This window comes from Hibiscus syriacus, unplaced genomic scaffold, assembly GCF_006381635.1.
Source record: "Hibiscus syriacus cultivar Baekdansim isolate YM2019G1 unplaced genomic scaffold, ASM638163v2 tig00013565_pilon, whole genome shotgun sequence".
In the NCBI taxonomy this organism is placed as follows: domain Eukaryota; kingdom Viridiplantae; phylum Streptophyta; class Magnoliopsida; order Malvales; family Malvaceae; genus Hibiscus; species Hibiscus syriacus.
This window is the reverse complement of record NW_024062303.1, coordinates 272,078-299,203: the sequence shown is the minus strand read 5'-3', so window position 1 is coordinate 299,203 and position 27,126 is coordinate 272,078. Positions and strand designations below refer to the sequence as shown.

At 35.7% G+C, this 27,126-nt stretch overlaps 3 protein-coding genes across 3 annotated transcripts; 2 read left to right on the top strand and 1 right to left on the bottom strand.

Moving 5' to 3' along the window:
• Positions 1-2,830, bottom strand: LOC120206247 (probable LRR receptor-like serine/threonine-protein kinase At3g47570). The gene is made up of 3 exons (XM_039205956.1): positions 1,968-2,830; positions 559-1,643; positions 1-383 (listed from the first exon to the last, which is right to left on the bottom strand). Exons 1-3 carry the CDS (start codon positions 2,828-2,830, stop codon positions 1-3), a joined length of 2,331 nt encoding a protein of 776 aa, XP_039061887.1.
• Positions 2,831-20,834: 18,004 nt separating this feature from the next.
• Positions 20,835-23,254, top strand: LOC120206257. The gene is made up of 2 exons (XM_039205965.1): positions 20,835-21,653; positions 21,736-23,254. The coding sequence occupies exons 1-2, from the start codon at positions 20,857-20,859 to the stop codon at positions 22,133-22,135; spliced, it is 1,197 nt and encodes a 398-aa protein (XP_039061896.1). The 5' UTR covers positions 20,835-20,856; the 3' UTR covers positions 22,136-23,254.
• A 1,858-nt stretch (positions 23,255-25,112) lies between these two features.
• LOC120206258 lies at positions 25,113-26,228 on the top strand. Its single transcript, XM_039205966.1, has 2 exons — positions 25,113-25,379; positions 25,465-26,228. Exons 1-2 carry the CDS (start codon positions 25,185-25,187, stop codon positions 26,065-26,067), a joined length of 798 nt encoding a protein of 265 aa, XP_039061897.1. The 5' UTR covers positions 25,113-25,184; the 3' UTR covers positions 26,068-26,228.
• The last annotated feature ends 898 nt before the right edge of the window (positions 26,229-27,126 follow it).

The window sequence follows — 27,126 nt, the reverse complement described above, 5'->3', positions numbered from 1 at the left end:
CTAATGACGAGAGCGAGTTGGACGGAGAAGCTTGTCTCTAATAGAACAAAGCTTGGAAACGACATCATCCATGTCCATCCGCGCAGTAGGTGATTCAGCAGAACAAATGAGTGCTACTTCAAATATTGAATTCAAGTGTTGAAGATGTTTGTGATTAAGAGTGACATCTGCAATTCTTCCTTGTGTAGACCTCTCTTGAAGAAGAATGGGATCAATAATTTCAGTCACCCGATCAGGCAAAGCTGCCGCAACAAAGTTGTGAATGCTGAAACCTTCTTTGAACATATCGTGAGTCGGCCTTTTCCCCGTAAACATTTCTAACAAGAGAACGCCATAGCTATACACATCACCTTTTGTTGACAACTTGCATCCCATAGCATATTCTACAATAATTTATCACAAATCATATAGTAATAACCGGAAATGGATCCTCAAAAAGTATTTAGATAGCCTATGACATCCATGCTTTGAGTTATATGTTTTGCTTTTAGATTATGTCAAGATAAAAGTATATAAACAATGATTATAAAATTGGAAGAAATGGATACGTTAACTGACCTGGTGGAGTATAACCAATAGTTCCTCTTAATCCAAGGGAGCTTGACTGATGAGAAGAATAGTTAAGAATGTCTGCAGAAAGGATTTTTGCCAAGCCAAAGTCACTTAGATGGCCAATCATCGCCTCATCTAGTAGAATATTGCTTGGCTTAAGATCGCAATGAATGATTGATGTTTCACAATGGTGGTGAAGATATTCAAGTGCGTGAGCAACATCGATTGACACACTAACTCTTTGGAAGAAGTTTAGGTTTCTCATCGTCTCTGCTTCATTGATGGCAATAGATGGATGCAGCCAGTTCTCCAAGCTTCCATTTACCATGAACTCATAAACCAACGCTTTAAAATCATTACCTTGGTAATCAACACCTGAAATGGCTGTTAATACCTTGACAAGATTCCGATGTCGAATGTTCTTCAAGGCCTCACATTCAGTCAAGAAACTCCTAGAAGCTCTTTGATTCATAAGATTAAACACCTTAATTGCAATAGTTGCTCCACTCTCTACAATACTTCCTTTGTATACGGAACCATAGCTTCCAGATCCAAGCAAATTCTGCATGGAGAATCCATCAGTGGCCTTTAGGATGCTTTGGTATGATAATTGTAAAAGGGAATTCTCGGCACAAATAATTGTTGGCTGCTCTTTCTTTTTTCTAAACAACAAGATGAGGAGAGAAGTGGAAACCAAAGTCACTGCTAAAATCACAATAACAACTGCAATTTTTGAGTAAGTCTTTGATGATCTTTTCGAGTAACATCTGGGCAAGTGTAACTCAGGGATGCCTCCACAAATCTTATTGTTTCTCTCAACGAACGTAGCACTTGTATTCTTAAATATTCCTTCAGTTGGTATCACTCCCTCAAAATCATTGAAAGAGAGATTTAAATACTTTAATGCCCTAAAACTCACGAGAAATTTCGGAATCCCACCTGAAAGATTATTGTCAGATAAGTCCAACTCTACAAGTCCTCTCAATGAACTCAACGATGGAGGAATGGGCCCTTCAAACATATTGCCATCCAAGAACAACTTCTCTAGACTTACACAACTACCAAGGTTGTTTGGAAGTAAACCAGATAACCTATTTTGAGAAACATCTAATACACCTAGATTTTTCAGATTTTCTATTTTCAAGAGGGAGCTCACCAGTCAAATAGTTTGATGACAAGTCTAATGCAATGGACATGGATGATAGCCGGAATACTTGAGGGGGAATGGTTCCACTAATATTGTTGTCAGAAAGATCCATTGTGAGTAGATTTTGGCACTTACCTAGACTTGCAGGAATGCTACCCTGAAAATTGTTACCATGTAAAGCAATTTTGGTTAGCAATGTTAAATTCCCAATAGAATGGGGGATAATGCCAGAGAGAAAATTATCCTCAAGAATAAATATATATTTAACTTCTGAAGCCTCCCAACATCAAAGGGGATGAAACTGGACAGTTGGTTTGTTGATGCTGATAGCACCTCCAAATTGATAAGATTTCCAATCCCATTTGGAATTATTCCTGATATTTTGTTCTCATCTATTTCTAAATGCAAAAGAGTGCTAGAAAAATTGTTAATGCATTCAGGAAATACCCCTCCAAAATTATTGTCGTATACGTATAGACTTTCTAGTTTGGTGTTATTGGCTAAAGCACAGAGAAAATTCAAGTCACCTTCTTTCCCATGTCCCAAATGGTTTGAGCCTAGGTTAACTCTAAATAGGCTATCCAACTTTTCTAGCGAAGGCACATTTCCATGAAGTCTGTTATCCTGAAATTGAAGTACATTCAGTTCTGAAGCATTGGATATTGAAATCGGGATTTGTCCAGAGATTTGATTTCCTTGTACAGAAAAGAATTCAACACGTGGCATATTGATTTCCAAGTCAGAATGAAAAGTACCTTGAATCTTGTTTCTACCAATATCAAAGATTATAATATTGGACAGATTGAACATTGAGATTGGAAGAATACCAGAAATTGTATTTCCGGCTATGGAGAAACCTGAAAGATTTGTCAGTTGCCCCAATGCTTCAGGTAGAATCCCAGTTAATTCATTAGCCATCAAAACAAGTGTCTGTATGGATGACAAGTTCCCCAATGAAGGTGGGATGCTCCCTCTCAGACTGTTGTTGGCGAAACTCAAGAATTTCAGGTTTGACAAGTGACCCAGAAAAGCAGGTATTTCTCCTGTTAGTCGGTTGCCTCTCATATTAAATCTTGTAAGCCTGGATGATATATTGGAGGGAATTTCACCACTGATGGAGTTATTGGTCATATCTAATATTTCCAGTCTTCTTAAATGACCAATTTCTTGAGGAATATTGTTGTAAAAGCTTTTGCCAGCAAGATTCAACTCCCTAAGAAAGCTCAAATTTCCAATATATGGTGATAAATATCCCCGAGAGACTGTTGAATTGCAGCTCCAACTCGGTGACTCTCTGATGCTTGCGACCGCATGTAACACCATTCCACTGACAGAAGTGAATGAAACTATTCCAAGACTCCATAACCCCAAGCTGATCTCCAGTTATCATTGCTTTGAACTGGAATAGAGCTCGTTGATCAGTGTCATTTCCTCTAGCCACAGGAGTTGCTGCTAAACCAAGCAAGTTAAGACCCTGCAAGTTGAAGCATGAGAGAAGAATTATAACTTCAATGTAAACAAGGAGAAAAGAGGTTGATGCTTCAAAATGCATTTTTGATAGCTTCATGATCCTGAATGAATTGATGAAGAATTAGAGTTAATATAAGCAGTTTTTGAACTCTGATAGTATCATTTTCTCTCTCCTCTTAAGTGGTTCAATTTTTCCAACTTAGAAAGTCGTGTGGCAATGGTTTCCATGGGTCCCTGCTTTAGTTAGGTAAGTCTCTACTTGGGGTTGGTCTTTATGGTCAATGCTTCTTCCATAATGAGCTTTACCTTTTTTTGACCGACTTTGTGCGGGAACGAACGACTCTCAACGTCTCTATAATAAACCTTTACAGTATTCAATTAGAATTAATAGATCAATAAATCGAATATTAATGATTAAACCCAAGGAAAAGAGACTGATTTCCTCCAACTACGGGGCTTGCTAAACCAAGCAAGTTGAAGGAAATCACAGTGGGAGACTTGTCAAGTAAACGCTGGATTCTATGGTGGATAATCTTAGTAGGGTCACAGCTATAGATTGATGGGAACAGTACTTATCCTGCATAATTTGTGGGAGTCTCTGAAGGTGACATTGCCCATTTTCTATATAATCACGCATTTTTTTACCATCAATTTGAAGGCTTAATTAGCGTGCATGAAAGTGATACCAAGAGTTGGTCCTTTGGCTAATAAGAGGGAGAGAAGTTAGAGCAGTAGAAGACATTTTAGACAGCTAATAAAAGTCTGCAAATCTTCTCATCAGTTGGTTATCTCCAGGGAAAAAAATATGTGATACCAAGAGTTGGTCCTTTGACTAATAAGAGGGAGACAAGTTAGGGAAGTAGAAGACATTTTAGACAGCTAATAAAATTATGCAAATCTTCTCAGAGAAAAAAATATGTGGAGCTTGCAAATGCCCCATCTTACAAGTCACCTAGATTAACCCGAAAGGGTCCATAGGAAATCTTTAAAAAAATTATGGATGTGAAGGGTAATGTCCTTGTTGGTGAAATTCCTATTTCCATAGGAAATCTTGAAGATTATACCTCAGGTTGAATCATTTAACAGGTAAAATCCCATCCTCCATTGGCAACCTCTCGTTTATCTAATCTTCATTTATCCAAAAAATTCCTTTGTCACTCGAGCAACGCAAAAGCATGATAGAAGATGAATAACTTCTATGTAAACAAGGATAAGAGAGTTGGATGTTACCAACTGCTTTTTTGATAGCTCCATCAAGCTGAATCAGCTTCTTAACGAAGAAATTCTGCAATAAAAACTAGGGAAAACTACTCCAGATACCACTGAGCTTTGTCCGCTAACTTGTTTACACCACTAACTTTCAATTTTGTCAATTATAACACTGAACTTCAATTTTACATTCAATTTTACAAGCTGCATTACAAAACTAAAGTTGAGTATTATAATTGGTAAAATTGAAAGTTCAGTGGTATAAACTAGTCAGCGGATAAAGTTCTCTACACTTTAGTCAATAATACCAAACTTAAAAACTTGCGTATCGACACTAATAACTTTGGAGGGGTTTTGCCCCAATGGATTAGCAACTTTTCTAGCACCCTTTCTCAATTAGTAATAGAAGACAACAAAATAGTGGGAAGAATATGCCAGATGGGATTGGAAACCTCATTAATTTGGAGATTCTAGCAGCAAGTGTTAATCAACTGTCAGGTCCTATTCCGTTTTATATTGGGAGGCTTCAGAAGCTAAAGCTATTTCGCGCTCAGGCTAATTTTCTCTCTGGGACTATTCCCGAGTCTATTGCAAATTTAACTATGTTAACCAAATTTGGTTTAGATTCTAATAATCTTCAGGGAAGCATTCCCGCAAGTCTAGGTAAGTGCTAAAATTTGCTCTTACTGAGTATTTCTTACAACTATCTTAGTGGATCAATACCACTTGAAGTACTTAGAATCTCATCCATGTCTATAAATCTAGACTTGTCATCAAACTACTTGACCGGAGAGCTTCCGGTTGAAGTAGGAAAACTAAAAAATCTAGGTGATTTCCTTGTTTCTCAAAACAGCTTATCTAGTTTACTTCCAAACGATCTTGGCAGTTGTGCAAGTCTGGAGAAATTGTTCTTGTATGGCAATTATTTTGAAGGTCCTATTCCTTCATGTTTTACTTCATTGAGAGGTCTTGTGGCATTAGACGTATCTGACAATAATCTTTCAGGTGGAGTTCAAGAATTTCTTATGAGTTTTGTGGCATTAAAGTATTTAATTCTCTCTTTTAATGATTTTGATGGAGTGATATCAACTGAAAGAATCATTAGGAATGTAAGTGCTATGTTCGTTGAGGGAAACAGAGCTTTGTGGAGGCATCCCCGAGTTACGCTTACCAAAATGTATCTCGAAAACAACCTCACACACTTTCTTGAAAATTGCAATTGTTGTTGTTATTTTAGGAGTGACTTCGGTTTTCACTTCTCTCCTCATCTTGTGGTTTAGAAAGAAGAAAGAACAGAAAAATCCTTTTTACAATTATCTTACCAAAGCATCCTAAAGGCAACTGATGTATTCTTTGCGCAAAATTTCCTTGGATCCGGAAGCTTTGGTTTTGTCAGCAATGGAATTCTTGAAGAGAGTGGAGCAACTATTGCAGTAAAAGTGCTTAATCATCCAAATCGAGGAGCTTCCAGGAGTTTCTTGATTGAATGTGAGACCTTGAAAAACATTCGACATCGGAATCTTGTCAAGGTATTAATAGCTATTTCAAGTGTCGATTACAAAGGTAATGATTTTAAAGCGTTGGTGTACGAGTTCATGGCATATGGAAGCTTGGAGCACTGGCTACATCCATCTAATGATGTTATCAATGAATCACATACGATGAGAAACCATAAACTTCTCCCATAGAATAAGTGATTTCGGCTCAGCAAAAGTTCTCTATGCAAATATGCCTAACTATTCCGCTAATCAGTCAAGCTCTCTTAGATTAATAGGAACCATTGGTTATGCACCACCAGGTAAGTTCAATTTATTCATTTCTTCAATTATTTAAAAGAAAAACATACAAATATAAAATAAGTTTTTTTTTGTATTTATGGAGATTTTCCTTTGCAATTATTTTTACGTGTAATTTATGATGAGCTAATGTAGAATATAGCATTGGAAGTGAGTTGTCAACAAAAGGTGATATGTATAGCTATGGCATCCTCCTGCTAGAGATGTTTTTTGAAAAAATAACGACCGATGAAAGGTTTAAAGAAGGTTTCAGTCTTCACAACTTTGTTAAGGCTGCTTTGGATGAAAGGATGACGGAGATTATAGATCCTTTTCTTCTTTCAAGAAAGACTTAGACAAGGAGAAATAGCAAAAATTATACTCCGTGGAAACAACTTGGGAAATAAGATACATCTTCGATGCTTGATTTCGATATTTGAAATAAGACTAGCATGTTCTGTTGAATCACCGAATGAACGGATCAACATGAGCTATGTCGTTGCCAAGCTTTGTTCCGTTAAGAACAAACTTCATCCAAATCGATTACGTCGCAAGTTTCGAAGTTAATATATCGCTCAATCAACAAGGTAACTATCTCCTCTTTTCTTAACAAAATAACCATTTCATCACTGACACATTTCCACAAATTTTGAGATAAAAATTGTGTCCAGGTGATATGAAGGATTAAGACGTGTTTATTGGATCAATAATAATGTTAGATTTTCTAGTCTAATTATTGTATTAGAATTGTTGCTGATCACACGACATTATATATTAATGGGAAATTTATAGGGTAAACTACACAAATAATCAATTGATTAGTAATGCTTTTGTCTTTTGATCTTTTAACTATAAAAAATTATAAAATAATCATCTGACCTATTGATTTTGTATTTTTCACCTGCCATACCTATTGAAGTCATATGTAGAAGTAATGAAGTATTAAATGTCAGAAAAAATACGTTCATCCGAGAATGAAATAGAAAAATAATAACTATAATAATAATCATATCATTATAAAAATATGTTAATCACATGCTTTAAGATCAGGGACAGATGCACTAAGCCCGTAGGGGGTCAAGTGCATCCCCATTATTTAAGAAAAAATTGAAATTTAGTTCAAGAAAAAATGGAAAAAAAAATTGCATACCCATTATTTTTAAGAAAATAATATTAAAATTTTGGACTCCCATTCTTAAATTTATGGATCCACCACTGCTTGAGATTATCAAAAGTATAACGATCTGATACCATAATCACACCTAAGAAAAATAAAACAAACGAAATCAAATTTCTTAAATAATAAATAAAATACATATAGAAAAAAAATACTCTTTTGTTTGATTGATCAATTGATCGAAAATAGTTGAGACATGTCGCTACACAGTTCCGTTAAGACAAATTTTTGACAACTCCTTTGGTAGTTCCATTAATTGTGTCTATTATTAACTTTTTAAAAGTCAACATTTTAAAACTTTGACATAAGTATTTTAAATATTTAAATAATTAAATTTTGTAAATTGTATATTTAAAAACTACCTGATTTAAAGTTTTTAAAATATTACTTTTCTTATTTTTATCAACAACGAATTTTAAATAATAATAAGTAAAATGAAAAAATATTGACCAAAAAAATCAATAATAGACATATTTAATGAGACAGATGGAGTATGTTCCCATAACTAATACATAAACTCTTGCTCCATTCTTAACTCTGACTCGTTTGTAAAGAGATTGAAAATCTGAGAACCAAAATTGAGATTCATTTTAAAGTATTTTTAACACTTAATCTGAGATTCTTTGTATTACTAATACGACACAAGGCATTGAATTGATTGGCTATAATGACTGTGAAAGTTTGCAACCCGGAAAATGGGTTGAAGAATGGCAACCTCAAATCTCTTGCACTATAAGAAGAGACTGAAAATTTGAGCCAACGCATTTATTTGGTAAATGTTTGTGGAAGTCTGCCACCACCACTTTCTGCATCAATCTTATATATTCAGAAGAATATTAATTTGTTGTAAACGAAAATGATAAAGGAAGACTTCAAGTAATTTGCCACCATTGACTATTGTAGTTTAAAATGACCAGCACAAAACTATGTTAAATTCCATTTCATTTCTTTGTGGAAAAGGAATGGAAATTGTAAGTTCTGATTCCCAAAGCCATTGACAGCTGATGACTAACCAGATTTGTTGCTTCTTTCTGGTTACCCTTTAATGGGTGGTGTAAAGGCCGAGCACCTCTTGTTGTATTGTTCGACCCTCAAATGAGTAGCTTCTTTATAGTCAGTCATTTCAATAGATGGATGTGCCAAGGGTTATGCTGAACATTCTATTTGAATTTCATACACTCAAAAAATTCCAAATAAAAATTGAATAATAAAACATCATTAGTCAACTCTATTAACTCCATTTTTTTAATTCCTCCATCATTTTAAATATATTTTTTAATCAAATTTGAATCCCTTAAAATATCTAAAATTTCATCCTTAATCAAATCTGCACATAAAAGGACTTCACCATTTTATGACGGGTCTTGGGCAAAAAAAAAAACGGGTTCACGGTTGTCACACCCTAATTTAGGAGAAATTATTTCATGATCCTTGCTGTCCACGTCATTCATGGTCCCAATTAATCACATCCATCAATTTTAAAATAATTATTCACTTTTTATTTATCCGTAAGAAAGAGGTAAAGATTCACCTTAGAAAAAATGAGATGAAAAATTATTATTGATTAGGATCACGAATGACATGGTGAATCGGGTCCATCTAATAATTTTTCAAATGTGAAGAGTTTAAAACTCCCACATTTCTATACTAACCCCCTCAAACCGATGTGGTTGGCCCGATCCGATCTGGGGTGTCATATTAGGGCGACCAGAGTGACCCACCGTAAAAATCCTGAAAAAATTTAAAATTTCTTTTAAAACGTGTAAAATCATAAACAATTTATAATTAAAATAAAAGTTCAGAAAATCATTCATATATTACAGGCAGAGTTAAAATCATACACATTTTAGACTCGGATGTAAAAACAAAATACCACCTACATGCCCCCTAAACATATGCATCGTACTCCGCAAGCAACGCCGATGGAAATCCTTTACTGATGTCAATAGTTTCATTAGTTCAATCCTTTTAACCTAAAATAGTGAGTAACTGAGTGAGCTTTGGGAAGCTCAGTAATACAGTACTACCAAAAGATGCTGAAGGATATGCAGATAATATATAAGCATATGTTTCCTTATTAATTCAGACATCTAAGACTTTTTTGCTGAGTTGAGGTCCCAATATATCTCATATAGTAAAAGACAATAAGCTTTCAATTTAGAGGAAAATGTTTAGGATGACTGGGTTTAGGATATCAAAAAGGGTGTCTATGTGTTCCCACAAAACCATTGAAAATGTAAAGATCTTTTTAAAACTTATTTTTCAAAAACCATAGTAATCCCTTCAACCGAACGCCATATGCAGCTTCGCAGGACTGCACAACCTAAGGGAGCACCTTGCTCGGGGTTGTAGAGCCTACCTAAGGGTCACCTAAGGAATTACAGTCGGTGCTGAATCTATACAAGGAATTACCAGCAGCGACTGAACCTGCCAGAGTCTTCAATCATACCCGAGTCCTAGAGTACTCCGTATAAAAATAATTTCAGTCAGTAAACAGAAATCAGATATAACATGAGTGATTCCATTATTCAGGAAAACAGAGGTATTTTTGGGCATTAGGTTCTTGGAGAATTCTTAGTGATTTGAGCTGATAAGGGAGAAACGAAGATTCAGGCCATTTACAATTTGTGTTGATCTATCGGAATATCGAGTTAACCCTCCCATCGATGATACCTGTCAACCGGTCAAATCGTTGCACTTCCAGAGTATTCATTTTTTAATACAAACAATTCTTGTCCATTGATCATCTTCAGAATCATCGATGAATGAGTCTTAGGGAGACAAACAGACATTCCAATGGTCTTTATTCCAATTCGACATTGCAACGTTATTAGGAAATGTTAACGTGCTTGATTCGTGATTCAAAACCCTTATGGACGGTACAATATATATATAACCATTGATGTTTCCAAACTTATCCAAGTTATTCATTAATTCAAGGTCATTGAGTGTACTCAGGTCATTTAATATTCAAGTTTATCCCGGTTATTTCGGAGTTTCCAAAGTAATTTGGATATTTCTTAAATTCGGATACAAACAGTTCTTCCATTCAATTCAATAGGTCATATAATTTAGTCATTTCAGGGTTTAGAGATATTTTGGATTATTTTACTCTTCAAGGGTATTATCATCATTTCATTCAATTCTATCAGTGGCCTTACTTTGGATAACTTAGGCTTGAAAGTATTCTAGTTCCTTTAAAGTTCAGAGCACTTTGTTTATTTGATCACTGAAGGTTATTTTCACTATTAGGAGATGTCTTGGTCATTTTTCAGTACAAGGGCATTTTCATAATTTTACCCCATAGTGCTATTTTTGGTAATTTCTTATCCAAATAATTCCAACATTTATTTTTTAACGAGATTAATCATAATTTATGCGTTTTGAGATTGATTGATTTACTGAATGAATATCTGAACTGAGATTTGTTTCTGATTGGTCTACCAATTTTTTATGAGCCGTCTAAGTCTTATACGGTGTTTCGTCTTTATTCCATTTTTTAGTCCAATGATAATTAACTACACCTAATGGACAAATCATTTCCATTCATGCATTTATCATTTATCAGTGGGTTACGAAAAGCATACAAAAGGTAGTAGAGTATTACCTCAATTTTTGTGCCATATCGATCAACCATTTACACTCCATTCGATCGTCCTCGAACTATAATTCAATGTCCAATAATTCCTCAGATACATAGCAAATAATTTTTCGTCAAAAACTGAACTTAATTGAAAAAACATATTGAATCTGAAGGTAAATTATTGAAATATGGCTTATCATGTGCGAATTTGGCAAAACAAACTTCGTATTCGGACTCAGGACGTCAAAAAACATAAAATAGGGCTTTTCAGAAAATTTGACTTTTTCGATCAAAGTCAACGGTCAACGATCAAAGTTAACTGGTTGACTCAGACGAGTTGACTCATACGAGTTGACTCAGTCCGGGTTGAATTGGTCGGGTCAACTAGACCCGATTCGGACCTGGTTGGGCCATTTCAGACCGGTCCAGACCAGCTGGAGCGATTTTAGAAGGTTTACAGGGTAGGCAGAACAAGCCTATGCGTACGCAAATGTGTGTGGCTTCTGCGATGACCTCGGTGGGGTTGGTCATTTCTTCCACTAGCATCTAAACATCATTTCAAACCAGATCAGACCAATAACATCAACCAAAAATGGTAAAAAATAACAAAACTAAATCGTCCTTACCCACGCCAACGACGAGGAGAACGTTGGCGATAAAATGGCCCAAGGGATGGGTTTGGAGCGAATGATAATGGGAATCTACTGGCAGCAGCGATGAGACCAACGGAGTTGAGATCGATCTGAAACAGCTTAAAATTGAACGGTGTTTTGCTTGGTTTTTCCGATAAAGTCTGACGAGTCTCCACAGTGTATGACGGTGGTTCACAGAGCATGATTAATAGGGATTTGATCAGACTGAGATGACGCGTCGACTGGTTCTGGTGGTGTTGGTAGTCGGCGTTTGCAGGCGTATATTGGAGATGGAAAGTGACAAACAATTCTCTCCATCTTTCTTGACAAAGGGTGGCCTGAGTAAGCGAATAGACGATTGGGTTTGCTTAGAAGGTGACGACGAAGCCAAAGGTGCTGGCCGGACGGTGGCAGATCAGGTCAAAGAGGAGAGTTCTAATGTTGGGGATTTACTTTTGATTTCCCCCGATTCTTGTTCCGTTTTAGGTTTGAGAAAAAATAAATTTTTGGTATCTGTCAATAGAAAATGGGTAAATTTAAGGTTTGGGTCCCTGAATTTCCTATAACTTTCTAAAATTGCCTATAAGTTTCAAAAACTAATAAATTGACCCCTAATTTGGGGCGTGACAATTCCCAAAATAGCAAGTATTTTCCTCTCTATCCCCCTTCCCTCTTTTGTTTTTCTCTCTCATCCAATAAACTTTCACCGGTATTTTGTCGCCGACCAGTCATCCGTTGATGACACCACCAGCGCTACTATGTTCCTGGCATAAAGAGTATTCGATCTATGCTCAAGTTGTCATCGACAACCGTGGTGTGAATAGGGGTGTAAATGAGTTTGGACCATGGTAAAAAGCTCTCATCTACAATTCACCATCATAAAGTAACATCGATATGAGACTCTCAACCCCCAATTATCATTTCTGCGAAGTTTAGAGCTGTTCCGAAAACCAGCACCGCTGTATGCGCCCCACGCCTTCCCTTGTACGTGGGTTTTTTCCAGACAAGGGACTTCTAGAATCCGTTTGGACCAATCAGACCACCCGAGTTGAGCTGCAAGTCGAGCCACAAGTCGCGAGTCGAAGTAAGATGAGCCGTTGACCGTTTACTGATTATAGACCGTTATTGATCGACCGTTAAACGACCGTTGATTTTTTTTGAAACTACATATCTTCATTTTTTTATGTCCTAAGTCGTTTGGGGGGGTCTCTTTTGCCAAATTCGGGCTTGGTAAGTGTTTTTTCTTTTACCTTTTGATTCAATCTGATTTTCATGTTTAAGACCGTTTCTAATGCAATTAGTTTTTCCATGTATCATAGATGTTATAGGTCGAATACAAATTTGAGAGCGATCAAATGGGGTTCAAACAATCAACCGATATAGCTAAAAAATTGAGCTAATACATTACTACTTTTTGCATGCTTTACGAAATATATTGATATTGTTTATTTCATGAATGAATATCATTGATCAATTATTTGTAGTTTAATTATTGTTGAGCTCGAACTGAATACAGTAAGAAGTTAGTAAATTGTATAAGACTCTGACGCCTCGCATAAGAAATTGGAAAACCAATAAGAAATAAATATAGTTCAATGATTAATTAGTAAACCATTTAACCTGATGATCCTTAAATTCTGATTATTTTCATTAAGTTTTAATACCGAATATACCTAGATAAGAAATTACGAAAACACCCTTAAGGTTTAAAAAGGTCATAGATTGCTTTTGATAGTGGAATTAACCTAAGAACTAATGTTTGGTTCGGTAGAACTACTGATTCACATGTTGAATTCTTAATCTGTTTGGGAAAATTCCATATAATCGATTCCTAACCTTGAGAAGGCACAAGACCTAGAATTTCTGACTTTTTTTAGCAAACACCCATAGACTAAATTATCGAAAGTACATTTTTCGTCTGAATTGCTCAAAATTATTGAATTATATAAAAAACTAAATCAAATGAAAGGACTAAAATACCCTCAAATACTAAAATGGCCTAAATACCTTCATAACCCAGAAATAAGTGGATGCCATTGGATAAATTCTGGAAATACGGATAAACCTAAGTATTGTACCGCCCATTAAGGTTTAGAATATGACCCAAGCACGTCGGTCATTCTAGACACTATTGCAATACAAAAATAAAATAAATACCACCATAATACATGTTCAGTACCTCAAGACTCGTTCAACAATGATTCTGAAGGTGATCAATTCAACTAATTCTATCAGCATTAGCAAGTGAATAATAGTATAATATATCAGTGAGAATGGTTGACAAGTATCACAATGTTGGGATATGCTAGTTCTATTTGACTCGAAATCCTAATAATTCGATAGAAATCTTGATTACTGGAAATCATTGTTTTACTCTTTTTGGGTTAAATTACTAAGAATTCTTTAGGAATCGTAATGTCGAAATGCCTCTGATTGCATTAATAATGGAATTACTAGTGTTATATATGAATCTTCAATAATTATGATGTAAATTTTTCCTAAATACCGTCTTGATGCACCCGAATTCTAAATAGTCTTGAATCATCAACTTTTAGATGTTTGATTAAATATGTTAGTCATTGAACCCTTTCAATAAGGGACCTCGAATATGAAATTTGATAAATCTACAGAAGTTCTATGTTTTTCCTTCTGATAACTATTAGGTGTCTCTGAAAAAATAACCGAATTTTCTATTGTGTTCTCTGTGTGCTATATGACTATTTTATCTGTTCTGGAATACGATTTGTTATCTGGTTGATTTACAAATATTTTAATTGATCGATATTCTGATTTACTGATTTACCATTTATAAAGTATGACTGCCTGATATATGCTATTTAATTACATATTTTACTGGAAAATATAAATATGTCTGATTTATGGATCATGGAACTACTAGTTACTATCTAAACTGTTTTAGTGAGACTCTATCTGGGTAGGATTCTGGAGAATATAGGTTCAACTCTGATCAAGTTGGTAATTCCTTACGAACCTAAGGTGACCATTGGGTAGGCCCATAGGCCCAAGGATACTCCCTTAGGTTGGCTCCTACGATCAATGGGCCTAGGATAAGTCATTGGATGTAGTTCTGGGGAATTGCATATCGGTATTCGGGAGGAGGGTATTACTGTGATTTTAAAAATCTGTGTTACTAAAATAAACTACTACTACTGTTTTAGAAATTTCTGTACACTATTTTCTGGTACTGTTGGAACATACTAGATTCCCCAATATTTTCTCCTGAATCTGTCTCTCTGGACTGTAAGTTTTATGACTATTACTTGGAAACCACTTATTGAATTTTCTCACTCATCACTAGAACCTGTAGATGCTTGGTTTACTAAGGAAATTTCATTCTTTACCATATATTTACTTGACTTTTAGCATCATCTAATAGTTTATATTACCGAGCTTTCCCAAAGCTCACTATATTACTTATCATTTCATGTTAAAAGAATTGATCATGTGCAGTATTGATATCAGTAATGGGAGTTCTTTCGGCGTTGCTTACAGAGTAAGGTACATGTGTAGTTAGGGGCATGTTGGTCACATTTTGTTTTTATAACAGTGTTTGAAACTTGTTTTGATTTCGTATATTATTGAATTCTACTTTAATATCAGAACGATTCCTGAACTTATATTTTATTTTATAACTTGTTTTACGTTTTTAAATTGTGTTTGATAAATTTTATGTTTCATGAATTTTTACTGTGAGTCGTTCGGTGACCTTAATATGACACTTCAGATCAGATCCGGTCACCTGCATCGGTTTGAGGATGTTACATTTAGTGATATTAGAGTTTAAGTAGAGTTGGGTCTTCTAAGTAGATTGGTTTGAGGGTATTACATTTAATCCCCATATTAATAAAAGAAATTTAACCCTTGAATTGAGGTGTGAGAACGGTGACATCAGGTCGTTTGAATTCACAATTGACAAATTAAAATGTTTTTGACCCCATGATTTATTGGGTTTGGATTTGATTTTTATTGGGTATATATTTTTTAATTAATATATATATATATATATATATTTTGGATAAGTAATTAAATATATTTGATTTGATTTAGTATTTAGTTTAGAAGTGTCTATCATTATTTTATTGAAATATTTTATTTTAAAATTTGAAATATAAAATACTATAACAATTACCAATTTTAATACCGCGTGTGTTATACGTGATTTTATGTATATAATTTATTAAAAATATATTTTAATTAATGTAATATGATATTTGCTATTCAATTTGTTGAACATAAACAAAATATATTTGCAATTTTGGTAATTCAAATCGATTTCGTTTCCTCTACTTTTATAGATTATAGATTATATAAATATCTGCATTCTTATGAATGAAAGAAATAGGCATAAGTGAAAATGTGAGTAATTTTTTTTAAAAAATAAATAGCTAAGTTACTATCTCAAGTTAAAAAAAATACTTTTAATTATATATTTGTTAAAATATAAATTATTTGATTTTTTTTGTCAATTGTCAAACCCAATTAATGCTATATGAATTATTTAATCATGAATTTTATTATATTACAAATTATATATTACATATACTTAGACATATTCATATATTCTTTACTTTGGTTGGTGGGTTCCTTCACTAGGACAAAAGTAAAGAATATGGAACCCAAATCAAAATAACAGAATAGCACAATGCGAGAGAAGCAAGGCATCAACATTTACGGAACCAAAAATATTTTTCAGGGTGAACATATATATATATTAAAAATGTAAAACTTTTAAATAAGATTGATATAAATAAAATTTTAATGTGGTCACATTTGTGGCTCTGCTACTGGGTATCCACATTTTCATTTATTGCTAGATACATAAACTTGAACTTTTTTTTTATCAAATATAAATTGTTAAACTGTTGATTTATGCTTCCATGTAAACATTTGATTTTTTAGATCATCAAATTAACATTAAGCTTTAACAATATTATCCAGGTGGACTAAATTCTCATTTTTCTGAAGTAAAGGGATGAAACTCATAATTGTACCAAGTTTATCAAAAGTAAGGGATAATATCACATTTGATATATATACTTTGATAAAAATGTTTGATGTCATACATCTTTTAAAATACTTAATGTGTACTTTAATAAAATCTTCAATTTGATACTTAAACTATCATTATTTGTATTAATATAATACATACAATTTTTTATTAATTGATTTAAAACATTTTAATAGTGTTAACCCATATACCAAAATAACATACAAAATGATAGTTCATGTACAACACTTACTGACACTGTTAATCTATTAATCATAATAATACAAAACTATAGTTTACGCATAATAGTAGACATCTTAAAAAATTATAGATACCACATTGAATCTTATAAAAGTATATGCATTGCATTGATCATTTTTTATCGAAGTATAGTTACCATATTGAAGAGTTTTTAAACGACAGACACCAAATTGGACATTGTAAAAGTATATGTATCAGATTGGATATTTTGTCAAAGTATATATACCAAATATGATATTATCCTAAAATTTAATAAAATATTGACATTTTTACGCCGAGTCAATAAATTGCGCCATTGATTGGTCACTATTTGACTTATGGGAGGGCTCTTTGGCTTTGTTGTGGAAGCACCGAAATCGAGAGTTCCAGAATTATTATTTTATTTTTATTTATTTTACTATATATTCCTTTCCAAAATTCCTTTCCTCGCAACTGAGACTTTGAATTAGGGCAAAATCGGCGATTAGAAGGTCCGTATATTTTTCCTAGTGTTGATCCAATCAGGGAAACTCTTTCACGCCTCCCAAACACCAGAAACACGAACAAGATTTTATTAATCGGCGATGAGAAGATCCAAATCAGCGTTTTGAAAGTCCCGGATAGTTGGTTTTCGGTTATGTATTTGATTTAGAGATCTAAACTCTACGGAGGAGGTTGTTTTTTGAAGGGTGAATTTGTTTTTCGTTGGAGATGATGAATGTTTTTATTTGAAATCTGGGTAAGGAATTTTCGACATATCACCGATTGGATGAGGTGATTTTTATTTATTTATTTGGTTTTATTTATTAAAATAAATGGAAGACATGTACTAAGAAACCTTAGATTTTGGATTCCTACCCTTTGTTTGTGGTTGTTTTTTACCCTTTTATTCCAAGATAGGATTTGCCGTTGTTCAAGCGTCAAAGAATCTTAATCAGAGGATGAACAGATTTGGGATTTTTACTTTTTCTTTGAAGAAACTTGTTGAAGAGGTGGGGTTTTCAATTTCGGATTCTTCTATGTCAACATTCGGCATCAAATTGATTAAAAATTTCTTCTGGGGAATTTTCGTCAATGAGGCTCTTGGCAACGATAGCTGCAGAGGTTTTGTCGAAGGAGTTTTTCTTGCATAAGTAGACATCTGCGACGATTTTAGGCTATTTGTCTACTTTAGTTCACTCTATCGAAATCAATCTAGCTGCTGCTTAAACCAAGACTTGAAACACTGTTCTGGGAGCTATTATGACTTGTCGATAGGCTGATTCGATAGAAATTTTAGGGTATATATTTTTTGTTAGATGAACTGTTTGTTTATTTTTGATGTGTCAATAGGCTGATGTGTTTATCTTCTGATGAAAAATTTGGTGTTTTTATTGTTTATCTGATTTGGATCTATGGATCTTGGGTTACTTTTTCTAATTTAAGGAGCCTCATGTGCTTGTTTGTGAAATTCAAAACACCTTAGCTGCAGAGAAGAGGTTTAAGGGAAGAATAATTTTTGTCCTTCAAACTAGACATGGAGATCTTTTCTGATGTTTTTTGGCTCTTGGTAAAGCTTCCAGTCACATAGTTTGACAAAAAGTAGCTAGGATGCCAAGTCAATTTTGTTGGGAATAGATTGAAACAACCTTACTTCCTATTATTACCCGAATTTAGTATGCAGAAATAATGCATAGAAAGAACACAGTTTGTCAAAACTGTATACTTTGATGATGATCGATGAAACTTTTACTGTATATATTTTGTTGTATGCGAAGAACACTGATTCCAAGAATTTGTCCAATATTACATTCTCAATTGAAGGGAATTTTCCTGGACATCAGACTTGTCACCATGATCTGCCTCAAGTAAATGGCATTTGAAGGCATATGCTGATAGTCTCTTTATCAGCTCTGGGGATGAATATTTGATGATAAATCTCTTTTATAAATGGATTGGATGCTTAAGCTTCTTTTTTTGTATCTTCTGTTCAGTTTTTATTTGTATACATATGGCTGATCGTTTTATTTGGTGTTTTTATGCAGGAAGGACAGACATTTCTCCTGTTGAAAATTGAGCTTTATAGTGATCTCTGTATTGTTAAATATCTGACAAGATTGGAGGAACCAAAGTAACTGTAAGTTACTTGGCCTTGGTTTGATTGACATAAACTAAAAATTTCATGAAAAATAGTCGTAGTCAGTTGACAATATTTATATATGTGGCAGTATGTATACATTCAGTTCTATATAGATGCTTATTTATTGGATCTTTGCTTGAATTGTTTCCAGAGACATATTTGTACTTGCACCGGAAGTTTCTCTTCTACTCTGGTGTCAAGTAGCAAGCAAGAAGCCACGGCATCCTGCAAGATTTGTTGTGGTAGACCATTAATTGATGGGATAGGATCTGTATCTTCAGGCATGATGAGCACAGTAGACCTGGAACACAGAAGCTTTGTGAATACTGACTTGACTTGGAAGACAGTTTCAAAGAGGAATAGAATTGGGACAAGGCGAACCAGGAACTCAGTTGCTATAAGCAAGACAATAGGATTGGGGCTAGCCAACAAAAATGCCGGAAAAATGGAGAATGTTACAATGTCAGAGTCAGAGAAGGTAAGATTACATTCATTTGTACTTATAAAACTACCCTCAGGGATATCTCACTTGTTTCATCTAATTCTCCATTTTTTCTATTAACAGCTTGGTGTGGATGTTCTAGGACGGCACTTTTGTGATAAAGTGGAGAATGTTCCAATTAAGAAAAGGAGGTTTATGTTCAGGTCTCCATCACCGCCAAAACCAATGACCCCTTATTCCCGCCTGGAAGCCTCTGAAAAGCATGTAGATTTTCAAGCTACTCCAGATCAGAATTGTGGTTCAAGCACAGATCAGAATTCTGATTGTTCTGCCAAGTCATATGCTCCTAATATTAATGATGAGAAGATTTCAAAGGTAATAAATGGTGTCGAGGATCTGTCAGGGATTGAAATACTTGCGGCTGCTGCTTGCGGTGATAGCATCTGTAATGATGTTACTGGATACGAGGGGAATCCAGTAGTAGAAGAATCAACACAGGAGAGAATTCAGTCTTCTGTTTCTTCAATTCATTTGGAAGAAACTACTGCATCACTGGAGACCGCGTGCTGCTTTCCAAAAGTTTCAACAAATGAAAGTAAGTCTGAGGGTTCAACTTTCCAAGACAATTCTTGGCTTTTTTGCATGATGTTCCTAGTGACAAGGATACAGCACCAGAAAAGTCCCCCTTGTGTGAATTTCCTAGTGGCAAGGAAACGGACCTTTCTTTAAATGAAAGTAAGTCTGAGAGTTCATCTTTCCAAGACAACTCCTCTGCTGTTTTGCATGAAATTCCTACTGACAAGAACACAAGACCAGAAAGATTCATTCCCTTGCCAGATGATAGATTACTTTGGGATTTAAATGTTCCAATGGATGCTTGGCCTTGTGATGGAGGGCATGTCGATTCTCAAAAGGATTCTGTTGATGATATTTCTATGAGAAGTGAAGAGTTGCAAACTATGGAATCTCAAGATATAAAAAATGATGCTACAAACGAAGTGGTTTCATCTGATGTAGATGGAGGTAACAGGATGACTTCAGACTTGAGAAGCATTGCTGCTGGGACTGCTGACTTGGGTACAGAGAAACAGGAATCTGGTTATGGTTCACAAGATATAAAAGATGATACTACAAATGGAGTTGTTTCATCTGAGAATGATGGGGGTAATAGGATGACTTCAGAATTGAGAAGCATGCCTGTTTGGACTAATGATTTGAGTGCAGAGGAACAGGAATCTGGTTATGATTCAGAATATATAAAAAATTATGCTACAAAAGAAGTGGTTTCCTCTGATGTTGATGGAGGTAATAGGGTGACTTCAGACTCTAGAATCATGCCTGTTGGGACTTATGATTTGAGTACAGAGAAACAGGAATCTGAAGGATGCTCTGGCTATGATTTGCAGACTAAGGAACCTCAAGATATGAAAAATGACACTACAATCGAAGTGGTTTCATCTGATGTTGATGTGGGTAATAGAGTGATTTCTGACTCTAGAATCATGCCTGTTGGGACTGATGACTGCATTACAGATAAACAGGAATCTGAAGGATGCTCTGGCTATGATTCATGCTTGCAGACCACGGAGCCTCAAGATATGAGAAATAACACTACAAACAAAGTGGTTTCATCTGATGTTGATGGGGGCAATAGGATGACTTCAGACTCCAGAATCATGCCTGTTGGGACTGATGACTTTGTTACAGAGAAACATGATTCTGAAGGATGCTTTGATCATGATTCATGCTTGCGGACTAAGGAACCTCAAGATATGAAAAGTGACACTACAAACGGAGTGGTTTCATCTGACGTTGATGGGGTTAATAGGATGACTTCAGACTTGAGAACCATTCCTGTTGGGACTGATGACTTCAATACGGAGAAACATGAAACTGAAGGATGCTCTGATTATGATTCTCAATTTGAGGATGGAGAGTTGAGGGAATCAGATGATCAATGTTGGGAGGAAGCTGAACAGGTGGATTATGACACTGAATGTGAGGAAGAAAGATCATTTGGCTTGGAAGCCGACATTTATGAGCAGGAACTAAAGGTAGAAAGAGGATCAAATCCGGAACTGGCTGAGAGGTCTAAGTGTTCTGAAACGGGAGAGGTTTTGGAGAAAAATTCAGTTAGCTTGAAGATTAGAAATGTGGAAATGTCTGATGGTGAAACTATGAAATTTGATTGCTCGGATAGGTCTAATTATGATCTTAGAGTAAATTTGTCTAAGGAATCAAAAAAGGAAATGTTTTCTTGTGTTGAAGGATCATTATCCTCTGATGTTCTAAAAAGCAGGTAAAACTTTTGGACTTAATTCTCTATTTTTTTTCATGTACATTTCTAGTTTTGATTGATTTCTGTTTATTCAAATATTCAGGCCGGACAATTTTAATGGTTCATATATTCGAGCTGAAAGAGGTTCTGGTTCTGATAAATTCATGGGGAGTGATAGATCTTCGCATATCCATGGCAGAAGACCAGAAGGTGCTCGCCTTTTCAATCCCTCAGCTAATTGTTGGGATTCTTCTAAGCGGGAGCATCCATATATTTATCATGGCCCTTACAATTTTGGGCGCCCCAGATTAAAAAGTGTTTTGGGGAATCGAGAATATCCCATGGGCACAGACCAAGCACCTTCGGATGCTGCTGCTGGTGTTGCAAGACCTGACCACCGCATTACCAGGCAATTTATGGGCTCTTACAGACCACTCCTTAGAAGGAGATCACCAATTGAAAGAATGATTCTTACAATATGCGTCCAAGGATGCCAACTGTAAAGGATACTAGTCCTGATCGGAATTGGTTTAGAAGATTTCCTCAAGGGATTAGTAGAGGCATCAGAGATGATTATCTCCGGCTTATTCCTGATGACAGCACACAATACATGAGCCGCATGCCCATCATTTAGACAGGAGAGAAAGAAGCATTTCTCCTCATGGTGGAAGACCTCAGCATGCTGTACCTTACAAGAGAGCTCGATCAAGATCAAGGAGCCCATCTCCCATTGATTGGTTGGTTCAAAGGGATCGAAATGAGGATTCAAGACTTCGTAACAAGTCACCAGATTTTATGTCTGATGCTGGAATGGATAGAGTGAGGTTGCCTTTTACTAGACGATTTGCTTCTGGTTATGGGGAGTTCATATTGCCACCTCGGAGTCGTGTTTCCCCACAGCGAAATTCCGGATGTTTGAGGAGCGTAATCCTGGGTTAGACCATTTTAGGGGACGGAAATCACACGTGAGGATGAGTCGGCAGGACCAAAGGTTTGATCAAGCGCGTCCCATTCGTAGATTGAATTCAGATGCTTACTTCAATCCCATGATTCGACCACGAAGATTTCCTGATAGGGCTGCTGGTGGTAAAGGGTGTAAATATGAAGTCAATGATGATGGTAAACATAGCAGCAGCAGATATGCAATGATTCATCGGTCGAGGTGTTATGATACAGACAGTGGAGGCCGTCGGTTTCGGTATAACAAAGAAGATTCATGCATGGCTAAGAACTCTTTAACCATGACTAATTCCACTGGGGTCTCATCTAGGCACCACGATGATGCTGATGCACCTAGTAAGGCGGGTGAAGATAGGTGAACTTGCTGTAATGCAACCGTGAGAGGGTTTGGCTAGAGAAGGGTGACATGAGAACTGGAAGAGGTAATAGCTCTCTCTTTACCTGATCATAAGCTTGTATTTGGCTGGCTGGTGGGAGGATTTTGTTCCATTTGTTTCAGTTTTAGTTTTAGCAAAGAAATCTGTTTTTTTACATATTTACTCTCTTTCCACATAGCTGAAATTATGCTTCGTTTTCTAGTTTCGTTATGCACAAAGCAAAGGAATTCATGTAGATGGAGAGTATTATGCAAAATATCAATGCACATTTTTATTTTAATTGGCATAGGGATGAGATATAGTTAGTTACATGTTGATTGAACAATGTTATAAACGTTGGCATTTCGCGATGTGGTCGAAGCTTGTCTCGTTACGATTGCAGATGTAGTGGAGCTTGTTTTCACAATCAAGCTAGAAGATATACATTAGATCAGATTGTACACAGGACTAAAACAATTTCATTAATAACACTAAATGAAGTCAAGAGCAATGTATATGGTTCACATAATATTTTTTGAAATTATATTTATGTTACTTTTCAAGAAAAATGGTGTTATTTAGTCATTTTAAATGATTAGCAAATTATATTAGTATTACTTTGTTTTAAATTATACTAAGATTATTTATTAGTTTTAAATAAAAATATAATCATGAATGAATTGAAATTATTGGTCTTTGAAGATGACTAAAAATGGTCAGAAATTATAATTTTAATGGGAAAAGGATGAAATGTACTTTTGATTTCTATGCTATTATTAAACTACCGCACTATCCCACTGTTGGAAGGTTAACAGTCCAATATTTACATTAAAATTAATAATTTAAAATTCGATACAAATCTTAAAGTTGAGTAGTTTACCTAAAATATGGAGCATGTACATACTATAAAAAGAAAAATGGTGGGCCTGAGTAGGAAGAGCCGCGCCAGATCTGATTTCCTCCACTGGGCTACTCCGAATAAAGAAATCGGGTTAATCGGAAACCGGAAAAGAGACCCGTAGGGCAGGCACGGATCCTTTAAGTTCACCTTTTTTTTTCTCATTCTTCTTTTTCTCTCTCTTCTTTTTCTTCTTCTCTTCTCTCTTCCTACACCAAGACAAAACAGCCTTGGCGCCACCCGGAGTCACCCTTAAAGCCTCTGTCCGGCCTCCGATTGGCCTTATGTTTACACGGAATTGAAGCTCCGCCTCTCCTTTTGCTTTCTTTTGGTGTATATTTCCTACAAACAATTCTGAAAGAAGCGAGACTGGAATCTTTCAAGTTTCCTTATTCCGATCTCGGAATCCCACCGCTGGATCGGCCCGAGACTGACATATATCCTTATCCGCCTCAACCGGTACTTGCTGACGGTTCAGATCGGTCAATATACTCCAAACCATTAGAAATCCTCTTGCCCGATTTTGAGGTTCTTTGCTTTCCTTCTTGTTTTGTATTTCCGATTTCGTTTGCTTTTGATTTCTTTGGCTTCTTACTTCCGATAGATTCCTCAATTTTTTTCCATTTTGAGTTGTTGAGGGTAAATCAAACCTGAAACTAAAAGCAAGAATAATGGTAAAGCGAATTAATAATCAGGCGAAAAATTCGAAAGAGATCCGAATTTTGACTAGTTTTATCCTTAGGAAAATTTTTCTGGATATCAAAACTTGTCATCGTGATCTGCCTCAAATTAAATGACATTTGGAGGCATATGCTGATAATCTTATTTTCAGCTTTGGGCTCAGTAGGCGATGATAAAATTTTCTTTTATTAAGTGGATTGGATCCTTAAATGGAACAAGTTTGATCTTTTTTGTTCAGTTTTTTTTTTGTATATATGGCTGATCTTGTTTTTTGAAATTGTTATGCAGGCAGGATAGACACTTAACCTGTTGAAGACTCTTATAGTGATCTCTGTATTGTTAAATATCTGACAAGATTGGAGGAACCAAATTAACTGTAAATTCCTTGGCCTTGTAGTTTGCCTGACATAAAGCACTTTAAAACCAAAAAACTTCATAAAAAATAGTCTTCATCAGTTGAAATTTATTTTATTCACATACAACATTAGATTCATATTTTATTGGAGCTTTGGTTTAATTGTTCAGAGCCATATTTGTATTTGTACCCGGCGTTTCTTTTCTACTTTGGTGCCAAGTATTAAGAAAAAAACCACTGCATCCTGCAAGATTTGTTGTGGTAGACCATTAGTTGCTGGGATAGGGTTTGCATCTTCAGGCATGATGAGCACAGTAGGCCTGGACCTCACAAGTCCTATGGATCCTGATCTGACTTGGAAGATACTTTCAAAAAGGAAAAGGAGTGTGATGAGACGTACCAGGAGACCGGTTGCTAAAATCTTGATGCCGGGAATGGTGCTAGCTGATAAAAATGCCAGGACAGTGGAGCATTTTACGGTTTCAGAGTCAGAGAAGGTTACATTTCATTCTTTTGTACTTATAAACTACAGTCTGGGTTCTCTCGTTTGTTTGAACTAATTCTCCGTTTTATTATTAGCAGGTTGGGGTGGATGTTCTAGGAAGGCGCTTTTGTGAAAGAGTAAAGAATGTTCCAATCAAGAAAAGGAGATTTGCGTTCCGATATCCGTCACCACCACCTCCATTGACTCCTTATTTGCACCTTGAAGCCTCTGAACAGCATGTAGATTTTAAACCTGCTTCAAATCAGAATTTTGGTTCAAACACCACACAACTCATTAAACCGGATTGTTCTGCCAAGTCATATATTGCTAGTGTTGGTGATAAGAAGATTTCAGAGGTAATAAATGGTGTCGAAGATTTCTCAGGGATTGAAATACTTGCAGCTGCTGCTTGCAGTGATAGCATCTGCAATGATGTTACTGAATATGAGGGAAATCCATTAGTAGAAGAACTAACAGTGGAGAGGATGCAGTCTTCAGCTTCTTCAACTCATTTGGAAGAAACTACCGCATCATTGGAAGCGGCATGTAGCTTTCCAAAAGATTCGGTAAATGAAAGTAGGTCTCAGGGTTCATCTTTCCAAGGCAATTCCTTTGCTGTTTTGCATGAATTTCCTAGTGACAAGGATACAGAACCAGAAAGGCTTGTTCCTTTGCAGATATTAGTTCACACTGGGATTTAAATGTTCCAGTGGATGCTTGGCTTTGTGATGGAGGGACTGTTGATACTCGAAAGGATTCTTTTGCTAATATTTCTGGGAGAAGTGAAGAGTTGCAGATTACAAAACCTCAAGATATAAAAAATGACACTTTGAATGAAGAGATTTCATCTGATGTCGATGGGGGTAATAGGATGACTTCAGACATGAGAACCATGCCTGTTGAGACTGACGACTTGAGTACAGAGAAACAGGAATCTGAAGGATGCTCTGGTTATGATTCACAGTCACACTTGCAGATTCAGGAACCTCGAGATATAAAAGATGATAATACAGATAAAATGGTTTCATTAGATGCCGATGGAGATAATAGGACGGCTTCAGACTTGGGAACCTTCCCTGTTGGGACCGATGATTTGAGTGAAGAGAAACAGGAGTGTGAAGGATGCTCTGGTTATGATTCCCACTTGCAGACTAAGAAACATCAAGATATAAAAAATGTTTCTACAAACGAAGTGGTTTCATCTGATGTTGATGGGGTTAATATGATGACTTCAGACTTGAGAACCATGACTGCCGGTAGTTATGACTCGAGTACAGAGAAACAGGAATGTGAAGGATGTCCTGATTATGATTTACACTTGCAGACTGAGGAACCTCAAGGTACAAAAGATGATACTACAAACAAAATAGTTTCATCTGATGATGGGGGTAATAGGATGACTTCAGACGAGAGAACCATTCCTGTTGGGACTGATGAGTTGAGTACAGAGAAACATGAATCTGAAGCATGCTCTGGTTATGATTCACACTTGCAGACTAATGAACGTCAAGATATGATACCTGATACTAAGAAAGAAGTGGTTTCTTCTGATGTTGATGGGGGTAATAGGTTAACTTCAGACATGAGAACGATGGCTGTTGGGACTGATGATTTGGTACCGAGAAACAGGAATCTGAAGGATGCTCTGTTTATGATTTACTCTTGCAGAGTAATGAACCTCAAGATACAAAACATGATGCTATGAGAGAAGTGGTTTCACCTGATGTTGATGGAGGTAATAGGTTGACTTCAGACTCTAG